The 11,757-nt window shown below is 40.2% G+C and overlaps 2 protein-coding genes across 2 annotated transcripts in view; both read left to right on the top strand.

The window, feature by feature from the left end:
• Positions 1–289: 289 nt before the first annotated feature.
• aph1b (APH1B gamma secretase subunit) lies at positions 290–5,710 on the top strand. The gene is made up of 6 exons (XM_079736168.1): positions 290–566; positions 1,026–1,196; positions 1,460–1,533; positions 2,028–2,150; positions 2,577–2,704; positions 3,531–5,710. The coding sequence occupies exons 1-6, from the start codon at positions 454–456 to the stop codon at positions 3,696–3,698; spliced, it is 777 nt and encodes a 258-aa protein (XP_079592294.1). The 5' UTR covers positions 290–453; the 3' UTR covers positions 3,699–5,710.
• Positions 5,711–8,931: 3,221 nt separating this feature from the next.
• Positions 8,932–11,757, top strand: part of otog (otogelin) — a gene marked incomplete at both ends in the record, with an annotated part of 48,848 nt that continues 46,022 nt past the window's right edge. The window contains one exon of the mRNA XM_079736500.1: positions 8,932–8,959. Coding sequence (XP_079592626.1) covers positions 8,932–8,959 — 28 coding nt within the window. The remainder of the gene's footprint in view (positions 8,960–11,757) is intronic.

The raw sequence follows: 11,757 nt of genomic DNA, 5'->3' as shown, positions 1-11,757 counted from the left end.
ATGGTTATTAAATGGCCGTCTAAATCCGTTAGCCAGAAGAGAAAATTATTGGGTTTATCAATTGAAATATACCTTACCTTCGGCCCGAGAGTAGTGCTAAAAAATAATTAAGACACGTTTCGTAATTACGTCGTCTATTTTACTAAAGAGATATTTCCCAAACGAGTTTGTCCCCATCGGCTTTCCATACCAATGGCCTACCGGCTTGGAAGTGGGCCAAAGCCCGTCACATGCATCAACTAATCCAAGCAGGAAGTGTTTCTGAAAAAACAACGTGACGACACAGGGAACCGGAATTACCGTCGAGAATAATGAAAAACAGTCAACTACGATAAAGGGCGTCTTTCCGAATGTTTACAGTACAGTAGCCTTATCGTGAAACGGAGTTTGAAAGAACAAGACAAGGCGCTTTGCGTTGCGCTGCTCTTTAGCGGGTTTTAATCAACATCTAAAATGACAGCATCGGTGTTTTTCGGGTGCACATTCATTGCATTTGGACCCGCCATCGCTTTGTTCCTGTTTACTATTGCCCGTGATCCGCTACGAGTCATATTCTTGATAGCAGGGTAAGTTGGGTTACACGGTTAAGAATACGAGGATTTGATTGTTGGTTAGTCTAGCGTTGTGTTGTAGAGCCGCTTACTTACCTATATACAATTCTATAGTGTCTGGCTCGCTTCTTGTGACTATCCTATCTATCTTCTCGTTCATTGTGTACTCTTTTATACACCATTAATCGTAATGATGTTGGTTTGGCATCTACAATCTTGTCTTGATTCAGTTATTTAATGTATAGTTTTCCTTTCCTTCCTCCTTTATTACTTTAATTCCAGTAGCCCAACACACGCTGATAAGAGCTCATATTTGTTAGACCCTGCAGTCATACTGCCAGAAGAAGAGCCGGAAGATGCATCACCTAAAACCAACACCTATAAAGTTGCGTTGATCAAAAGTGAACTGAATGAACAGTATTCTATTACCTTCCACATTGGTCACGTGTGTGTTTTGTGACCTTTTCTCGGCAGAGCTTTTTTCTGGCTGGTTTCTCTGCTGCTGTCTTCGCTGGTGTGGTTCATCTCGGTTCAGATCAGCAACAAGGAGAGTGCCCCACAGCAGAGAGGTCTGCTGATATTCGGAGTGGTGCTGTCCGTCTTACTGCAGGAACTGTTCCGCTTCGGTTACTACAAACTACTCAAGTAAGAGTGTGGCTTTGTCCACAACTGTTTATTTAGCTGCTTTTTGTATTTTATTTAGTTATATGTTTTCACTAAAGCAATAACATGTGTTATACTGTGTCAAATATCCTTTCAATCTCAAAAAGATACAGAAAGAATACTGCCTTTGTCTCCCATCCTGAGGGATCCAAGTTTGGTCAATACAATGAAATTTTCAATGTGATACTATGTATTAAGTGTTTAATGTTGAAACTCACTGAGAAGTTGGTGTCTGTGTCCCACAGGAAAGCAAATGAAGGCCTTCTTGCACTCAGCCAGGAGGAGACCATGCCTATCTCCATTCGCCAGCTGGCCTATGGTGTGTTCAGACGTGACCGTTTCCAAAAATGAAAGGAACAATTAACAATTCCTCTTTTGTGGAACACACTGGCTCAACTTATCATGTGATACCACGATGGGTGGAATGTGCTGCCTCGGCTAGCAATTCACTGAAAAGGATAATAAGGCATCAATGAGAAGTTAACAATAGGCAACGCTGGCAATAGCAATGAAGCTTGATTATTTCTTGGATTCCTTTTCAAGTTAATTTCATAGCTTATAAGGATTTTAAAAAGTGTTCAATTATAAATGTATAACATCATCTTATGGATAAGTATTATCTGTAACCCAATTCATGCTTGATTTGTTTTATAGTTTATTGTTTAAAGTATATCCGGAACCATTAGCACTTTGAGATTTTCGAATGTAAAGTGCTCTACAAATAAAATGTATTATTATTATTATTATTATTATAGCACATATTACTTTTATAACCCATGCTAATTTGCAATGCGTCCATGTATGTTGCCTCAGTCTCTGGCCTGGGCTTTGGGTTCATGAGTGGCGCTTTCTCGGTGATCAACATCCTGGCAGACTCGGTGGGACCGGGCACCGTGGGTATCCATGGGGACTCCCAACACTACTTCCTGTCCTCAGGTACGATACCATCTAGCCGCTTAGCCCTGTGATCAATCAATGGTGTTGATGACAAATGAGGCAATTGATGAATGATCAATTGATCAACATTGTCTAGAGAATATTTACTTTATAAAATTCAGCCGCATACACTTCATGACCTCTCTTCACTTTTTCTTAATCAGTTACTCCCCTTACCTCGTATTCGGCGTCACTGGTGTTGTGCATCATTACACCGGGTACCCAAATGTTGCTACGTAGCAGTTTCGGTGGAAGCACTTGTATAAGATCACTTTGCTTTGGCCTTAAGTGATACTGGACACACTCTTGTCACTTTCATTGCTAACAACTTCTTTCGGTTATGTTATCAGCTAGTGGCTGTGCACCACGGCCGCCGCATTCCTCTTGGAAAACAGAGGATTTACTGTGCTCTCTTCTTCTTTGCAGCGTTCATGACCATGGCCATCATCCTTCTCCACATGTTCTGGGGAGTGGTGTTCTTCGACGCCTGTGAAAAGAAGCGCTGGTGGTGCCTGCTTGTCGTGGTTGCCAGCCACCTCCTTGTTTCATGTCTGGTATGTAGGGTTTGGGAATTGTGCGTAGTGTTATACTTGACTGCCACAAGCCCAGTCAAGTATGTCTGTGTTCCCTGCAAATGCTATTGGCGGTGTCGCGCTCTATATGCAACCCTCACACAGAAAGGGCCACTGGAGTTGAAGGGTGACGGGAATACCTTGGTTAATAGAAACCTAGGCCCTGTTAACACCCAGTGTTATCATGCACCTTCTTGGGGGATACGTTTGCAATTGGGAAGCTCTTAGTACGTCAGTTCACACCTGGCATTAGAATGAGTCTCCACATGCATCTTGAGTGACCACTTGTGATCGGATCTCACTGTCTCGCTCTATATCTAAATAAACACGTACATCATTATTGATTGTAAATTAATTAAAATGCAGGTTTTTTTACAGGCGGTATGCAGCAATGTAATTTAAATTGCCTAGAGAACAATTAATTTTTTTATTTTTTTTTAAGTTTATAATACTCAAAACAACACAGGCGTTTATTCCTTAGCCAACTAAAATCATCCAAGATGTTTGGGTGTGTATGGAGTATCGCTATGGTCCATTTTTGCTGACAGATTAAGAGTGTACTATGCAGAAATATGGATTAGCTGAAACACTGTCTTAAAACCTTCAGCATGTGATGAAGCTATGAACCATTTCTCTCCTATTTCATTCTGGTTCTTGATGGAAATGGGGTCAGCCCAGAGCACAAGCTTGAATCACGGTCGCTTGCTTGCTATGACCAAACCTGCTGGCCCTTTCTCATGTTGAACCCATTGACGTGATGTTTATTTATTTTTATGTTGTTGACTGGCTCTTCCCCATCTCCCCTCAGACCTTCCAGAATCCCTACTATGTGGGCAGCCTGGTGCCCACCTACATCATCATGTCTCTGATGGGCGTGTGGGCCTTCTGCTGTGCGGGGGGCTCCCTACGCAACCTCAAGCTTTGCCTAACCTGCAAAGACAAGGACTTCCTACTGGCCAATCACAGGCCAAGATAACGCAGTACCTCAGAAGCGACAACAATCTGGGGGACTGTATCCAAAGATCACGGCAAATCCTTTCCTGGTGGTCTATGAGGTGAGGCGGACGAGGTTGTGATCCCTCCTCAATGTAAAAATATCTATCCCTAGAAAGAAAAAAACACCGTATTCAATGTTTTTGTTTTTGTTTTTAATTGCTGTATTGGATTCTTCTGTCAATGTGTAAAAAATGTCCTCCTTTTCCATCACTTTTTAGAAACAAACACAACATTCAACTATACCAACGTTGGTGTACTATTATGTGTTTATTATTTCCGCTCTTTCCTCCACCATATGGGCATTCAGTTCATTGAGTAGATGCTTTTATCAAAAGCCACTCGCGAGTAGGGCATATTGTGGATGCTAGGGCTGTTATGCAAATGCAGGGATGCTTCCTATAACCTTGATACCTGACTAGGAATATTCCTTGTTAGGAGCCTACTTTGGGGAAGTGTTTCAACTAGTAGCCCACCCAGTTAGCACCTCTGTCTATTAACTATTTTGAGCTAGCTGGTTGCCGTTTTGTGTCATTCTTCATAAAGACTAAATTAAATGATTACTTGTAAGAAACATGAAAGCGGTCGAATAAATGTTGTTACATCGACACATTCATGTAGTTAGCCTTAAACCTGTGTTTAACTTAAACATGATGTGAACAACTTCTTGATGGTTCTTGTGCTGCACAGCCTTATTGGATATCCGTGTAGGATATAACATCTGATGCCTCCTTGAAGTTTTTGAATAAAGACGGCACTATCCCTCCATATCCCCATTATTTCTACCTACTTAGGAAGCATCCTTGCAATTGTGACACATCATTTAGAAAGAGAAATTGCCACAAATGTATTCAGTGCCATCAAAACAGTTATGGTACAGACATGAGGATTGATCCCTGATGTATTTACTTTAAAACAGAGAGCAAGCAAAATATCAATCCAATATCAATGTAAAGTGTGCTTCACCCCACATAAACCAATCACTAACCTGTCTCTTGCTGACCTTGGTACCTGTTGTTTCATACCTGTACTGGTCTGTGAGTGGAAGCACACCACATTTTCTTACCTTCCCCTTCCTTTCCATCACTCACTGCATAGAAGTGATTACACCACTTCAACTTCTGTTGTAGCGTCAAAACGGCTGCATACTCCGTGGTCATACTCATTACGAAACCATAGTCAACTGTTGTATGTGTATTGCAATTTAGTCATGTAGCCCTTTTCTCTAGGTAATGGACAGTTAATGGACATTGCTCTTGTTACAATAATTGTTGATTCAATTAATAAGTCAAATGGAATGCAGTTTTACCACCCAGTCTGCAGAAATTATGTTTTTGTGTGTTGTACATAATTCATAAATTAGGATTGTATTAAGATCACTGATAATGCTTAAAGATTGGATAATAAACAATGTTTCCACTGGACGATTGAAGCAAACAAGCAGTTATTAATAACCAAACATGTTTTATTTTTATTTCCCTTGATATAAACGTTGCACGTGGGGAACACCGTACAGCCTACCACCTTTGCTCTGCATACAAGAGATAATGTAAGCCATTTTATGCTTTAGTAGATAATTGATTGGAAAATATTGAACGCACTACCATTGTTGTATGCTATATAGGCCTTCCTTGTATTACATCCTCAACTCAATTCATTTATTGCATTTTTATACTGCTTCTTTTTCAGTAAAACACAAAAGGCTGGGACTATTCCAGAGAATTTTGTGACCAAATGCTGGTGCTTTATTAAAAACAATCAAATAAAATTTAGAGCACATTTAAAACAACTGTAGTTGATGAAATCCTTGTAAAGTGCAAAGATTTCGCATAGTGGGTACACAGTGAAATAAACAACATATCAGAGTGGATAGATGTCTAAACAGGGCAACAATAAGTTAATACACACACAAGGCCAAATAGACAGGTGATAACTTTATAAACACCCCACAAAGCGCATGGAGAGCCAATGAAGAGAGGCCTGCACAGGGGTCATGAGGTTCCTATTCCTGGAGCAAGTCAGAAGCCTGTCAGCAGGATCTTGGACTATTTATAATAGTCACCAAAGTGTAGGGAGTAACAAATCCAGTAGAGACAATATCATGGATAACTTATTCGAAATTATGAAATGAGAATAAATAAATTGGTGATGATATATCAAATATTAGGCCAAGACTTTTGGCAGACCTGGCCAAATTTTGACTAATTGTCTGTGGAATCAGGGGAGCCAAATAAAGCTGTTCAAGATTTGTTTTTATTTAATTGTAAAACGTTTTTGGCCATCTAGCGGGTTATGTCCTGAAGGCATGATGGAGATCCTCTGTATTGGCCATCAGGTCATAGGTGGAGGTAAAGCTGTGTCTTCATAACACTGGAATTATATATATATATATATTTTTTTTATATTATTTGACCCAGCGGCATGAAATGGCAAGATATTGTCCCCCACATGTTTAAAAGGAGAAAGTGCTTATATTGAAGGAGTTTTCACTATCATTTATGAGGTGAGCCAGCTTAAAAGCTCTTCCACCAATAGCGAATCCATTATTGGGTCAATGAGTATCGCATGATCAACTGTGTCAAAGCAGTAATCAGGTCTAATAGAAGTAGAAGTGCACACTCTCCAAACTCTTTAACGAGGAGAAACTCATAAGAATTTTCGAGCAGGGCTGATTCTGTAGCCTGTGTGGAGGCCCCCAAAATTTGAATATTTCAAGGATGTTATTGGGATTCAGAAATTATATAAGCTGTGTCCGAACAACTGTTGCATTATAAAAATGTATATAGGTTTGAAATAGTGGAGGAGGAGAGATCTTTTAGGGTTTTAAGAAGGTGCTGGAGCTGGACGTGTTAAAAACATGAGGGCTACCGCTGACATGAGAGATGTATAAATAGTGGAGAGAATGTGCGGGCTGACCTCGTCCAAGACTCCCTAAGCCCAGTAGATTTGTTATAGAGATTTTTTATAGTGATTTTTGTTTCACACCTTCAATGTTTTCCTGTTATCACAAAGAGTATGATGTCATGTCTAAAATAAATGGTGACCGGGGGCTTGATACGATCGTTTCTTTTGTGGTGTGAGAAGAGGGCAGTGCAAATAAGTCAAGTCGAGTCGTATATAGACTTCTTATCCAACACTCTCTCCCTTTGCCTCGGCTTACCCCCTGACGGCCTACTTTACCCCCTGATTCCCCCAGTCCTCTCTCCCTCACTCTGTTCAGGTGTAGTTTCCATTTATGACACCGGACACCCGGCGCAGAGCAGAACAAAGCGGAGCGGGACGTGGGAGCACCCCTGTGGGTCTCCTCGGGGGATTCGGTCAAAGCCCTTTATTCCCCCCCTCTCTGAGAATAAAGTAGACCCTCCCCGCACTGAAACGCTATCTAGCGCTATATTTATGATTCACCTGAACTCATATCATGTTGAAATGCTACGTCTGACGTATTATTTGATTATCATTGTAACGTTGTAAGGTTAATTTGTCAGTTTATCCTAAAAAATGTGAAGGCCTAGATTTGATAGCCTATTGAAAACATGATCACATTTTTAGGAGCCTACTAAACCCTTGATGTCGACCTAAGGCTAATACAATTAAAATAGCGATGGTATCAGACATTTTATGTTGAAATTATAAACAGCATATTATATCATGTGATGGATGTGACGTGATCGCTAGGCCTACACGTTGCCTACGCCTACACATAGGCCTAGACATAGGCCTATACATATAGGCCTACAAATGGGCCTACACACGGGCCTACACAGTATACACACCCACCCAGCAGACGAATTAACTTAATTCTCCTTTAATTTCCCGGTTTGAAAGAGAGAGAGCGACTGGAAGTGACAGAAGTTTTCTTCACTTAAAAATACAGTCCGGTCTTTCATATATAGCCTCACGATTCCAGAGTTGTCAGAATAAAATAGACAAACTTTTAAATGAATAGATGGATGTAAAGTATCAAATAAGATAGTTGAAGTGATTGACACAATACAATTTACAAGCCTGTTTCTTCGTCATTCGCGCTCTTCCTCTGTGAGTGGGTGACGTGCGGACAATATGCAAATCTGCAGGCGCGGTCCGCTCTTATAGGCTGGAGCGCGAAGGTTAGCGGAACATCCGAATGGCGCGTGAGACGCACATACAGCAGGTCTCCAAACGACGCACATTAGCGTGATGGTATCTGAAACAATGTGTCGATGGTCCAGCTGAACTTCAATTTTTACTGGCAGGAGAGTTAGCGATTCCACTGACTGTGGATCGCATGCATCACGGATGGATCCTATTCTAAGTTATGGCTGGAAAAGGATATTGCGGTTATTATCAATTTACTTCATCCTTATTTATCAGGGTAAGTCTCCGATCAAAGTGATTAGAATGTATTGATCAATTCATATTTGTTGTTTGCAAACTTCCTTAAATGTGCAGCATCCATTGAAGGTAAGCCTATTTATATTAAAAATAGATTGAGTTTCTGTCAAAATCTGAATAATAATACATTGTCAACAAGTGGGTCATTGTATTTTTTAACAGCCTGAATCCCCCTTTTTAAGAAAATATGATTCATTATCAAGTTTTAGGCTTGCCCTTAAGTACAGATATTTAAGACGTTAGTTGACATTTGCTGTAGTTAGTAGAAATATCAGTTATTTTCTGAAACGATTCTGGGTATTTTCCTTTTTATTTAAATGGGCCTAATTTGAGTGATTTTCTGTTTGGTTCTAGCGCACATATCCTGGGGTATTGATAGTGTGAACATCACTGACTGGCATGTTTTGAACAAGTAAGTCGATTCTGATTATTATGAGGTGTCATGCAGCGAAGATGCATGACATAAGTGTGTTATGATTATTATTAGGCTATAGCCTAATGTTTATATAATTATAATAACATTTTTTGTAAACATAATTTTACTGAGGATGTGTGATATTTTTACCATGTATGCAACCTTATTTCATACAATATAGGCCTATGCGTAAATAGTGTAAGAAATTCATAATTTAATTGTATAAATTATCCACTGCTCGCTTAGCTATTAATTATGCTGCTATTTCTTTAGATAGCCTAATAGCCAATGTCTGCGTCAGGGAAGGACTATGGTGTTTGTTCATGCCATCTTTCTCCAAACCACCGCAAGTGCTGATTACCTGCGAGGAACAAACCACTCCTTGTTCTCTTTCTTCCAGCAGCGAAAGCAGCAGGATAATGCTGCCGAAATGGGATACCGCTTCCCAAAGAGAACAGGTAGGCGAGCAGAGCCGCTGTTTTGAAACGTAGCATTGATGGGCCACGTAAATACGTAAGGCACACAGACACAGACACAGCCAGACAGCATTAAGTGATTTAAAGACTTTTATCCAAGCAAAGGATTCGTACGTGCTCGAAACTTTTTGCCTTGCGATTTAAAAAACAGCTACTGTAGTATAGCCATTCGAGTTAGCAGCTGTTGCACAATTTTTAAAATAATTTAGTAAGCAATTATGCCAAAGTGTATTATAAAAATACATAAATAACTTATGTGTCGTATAAATATATTTATATGAGATATTTTAACTTCATTCTATCTATTAATTTGACTAAATTGCTTAGAAACCTCAATCAATTAGGCATACACATGAGATGACACAAATTCCACATAATTACAAAAACACCATCAATAGTGGACAGTCACATTGTGGTCCATCAAACAGCAGAATTAACATTTTCATTACACAAATGAGATTTCCTGAGGTTTTCTGACCTCCATCCCCAGGGTATGCATGTAACGGCTCTATCTGATATCTGATGTAAATTCTCTTCACCTGATGTTCAATACCCGCAACATGACACGTGAAAAACAAAGTAGTGTCAAATAACTGAGAACAACTATGTCCTATTTTGTATATGCATGTTCACACTCACAGTCACAATGGTACCGATACCCATCAATGCTTAATAATTAATCAAGAAACATTCTCCCTTGGCTTTACCCCTGCCTTTTGAGATGAAAGCCGAGGTTTGAGTGCTCGGGTTTCTAGGCAGTCTGGGATGGATTATAATACCTATGTTGTAGCACCAGGTGGAGTAATATTGTGCGGCCCCTGTTTTGATGTAGAATTCAAAGTGTTCACACAGGTAGCCTATCCACTTATTTTGCCATCCTTGACAGGAAACGCTAAGCCGTTATTCAAACACAACCAAAAGTATTGTCAAAAGGAAAAAACAGACAACAGAAGAGGTTTCTTCTGAATGGGAAAGTGTTAGTGTTGAAATTCACAGTGGAGTCGTTAATGAAGGCGGGCTGACAGCCCTTTTCCCTCTAGCGCTCCCTTTTCCCGGAGCATTCCCCACTTCCATCCTGAGCAGACCACTCGCCATTTTAATTTGGCTCTCAACAGTATAAATCACCAGGGATTTTGAACAAATGAAAATAAAACTTCTTAAGCAGCCAACATTTTAAGACTTTATTCATATGCCATGTGAGACTCTAGACTATAATTTTACACTACACAAGACAATAAAACTAACTTGAAATCAAACAGAATCAGGTTGCAATGCAAGGAGTATTTGGTTAGGTATGATAACATTGCCTTTGACAATCACCATTAAGTTTTGGAATCTGTATATAATTGATTTTAGTATAATTTGATAGTAAGAAGCTTGAGAGTATCAAGTTATTAAACACCAAGTTACTCTTGATTTGTTTTTTCTTACAACTCAGGGAGCAGCCACTGAGTTACCATCCAACTCAACCTCCTCCAACACAGTGACCCACAAGTCAGACGGCCAGAACCCAATTTCCTTAGACAAGACGTCAGGTCAACAACAACCCATTGCAGAAAACCTCGACATATCCCGCATATCATCAGAGAAAAACGTTTCTAACTTGGCACCCACAACAACATCCAACCTACCACAAACCACTTCACTACCATCTAACCAATCACATTCCTCCTCACACGGCCAATCACTATCAAGCTCAATATTATCTAACCAATCCACGACAATCAGAGGACAATCAAGACTATCACAAATTAGAGAGACACCGACAAATGTGATAACCACACCATCAGATAAGGCCCCTACTCCTGCACATTCTCATGTGGAATCACCAAGCCACCTCTCATCTGGCAATCCACCACAATCAAGACATCTCTTGTCAGACTCTGTGCCATCCAGTGGAACAATAATTGGTTCCAAAGCAACATACCAAGCGGTCACTACCTCAAAAGAAGTACCATCAACCACAATCCCAATGGCTGCAACCACTTTGATGCAGATAAGGATGTCAACACCCAGCTCAACATTGTCCAACAAATCACCAATCATTTCCCCAGACACAGAGGAGGCATCGACCGATGTGCCGGCCTCTGATCATTCACCAACCATCCCATCAAAATGGACCCTGGCATCTCCCAGAACCATACCACCAAATCAAAAACCAACCATATCAACAGAATTGAAGCAGGAATCGACAAGCTCCACACCACCCAAAAAATCACCAACCAGCTCAACAGAATTTAAGCAAGATTCTACAAGCTCACCAACCAACAAGTCAACAACCGGCTCAACAGAATTGAAGCATACATCACCCAGTCCGACACCATTAAATGAATTGCAAAATCCCTTGACCAAATCGTCATCTAACTCAACATCATCCAGCCAACCATGGGTCAGATCAACCAATCAATCATCATCAATCCCAACAGACTTTAACATTTCAACAACCTCACCCACGAGAATGGTCCATTCTTGGGACAAATCATCCAGTTTGCCACTGGATGGCCCTCAATCAGGATTTACAGCTCCAGTTAATTTTTCCTCACCTTACAGGCATTCCAAGGAAAGAATGATGTTATCATACAAGATTGCCTCAGGTATAGAATGGTTACTACTAATAACAGAAGCGTTTGTTTTCATCCACATGGTATTATGTTAAAGTTAATGTTGAATTCAGCTGCATATTTTATTCATTTAGAAAGACACTTTAATCCAACTGGCCTGACAGTGAATATGTTACAGTTATGAGGGTTAATCAGCTAGCTCAATGATACCTTTGAGAA

Source organism: Pollachius pollachius (genome assembly GCF_949987615.1).
Source record: "Pollachius pollachius genome assembly, chromosome: 5".
Lineage (NCBI taxonomy): Eukaryota > Metazoa > Chordata > Actinopteri > Gadiformes > Gadidae > Pollachius > Pollachius pollachius.
This window is presented reverse-complemented; position numbering and strand designations above follow the sequence as displayed.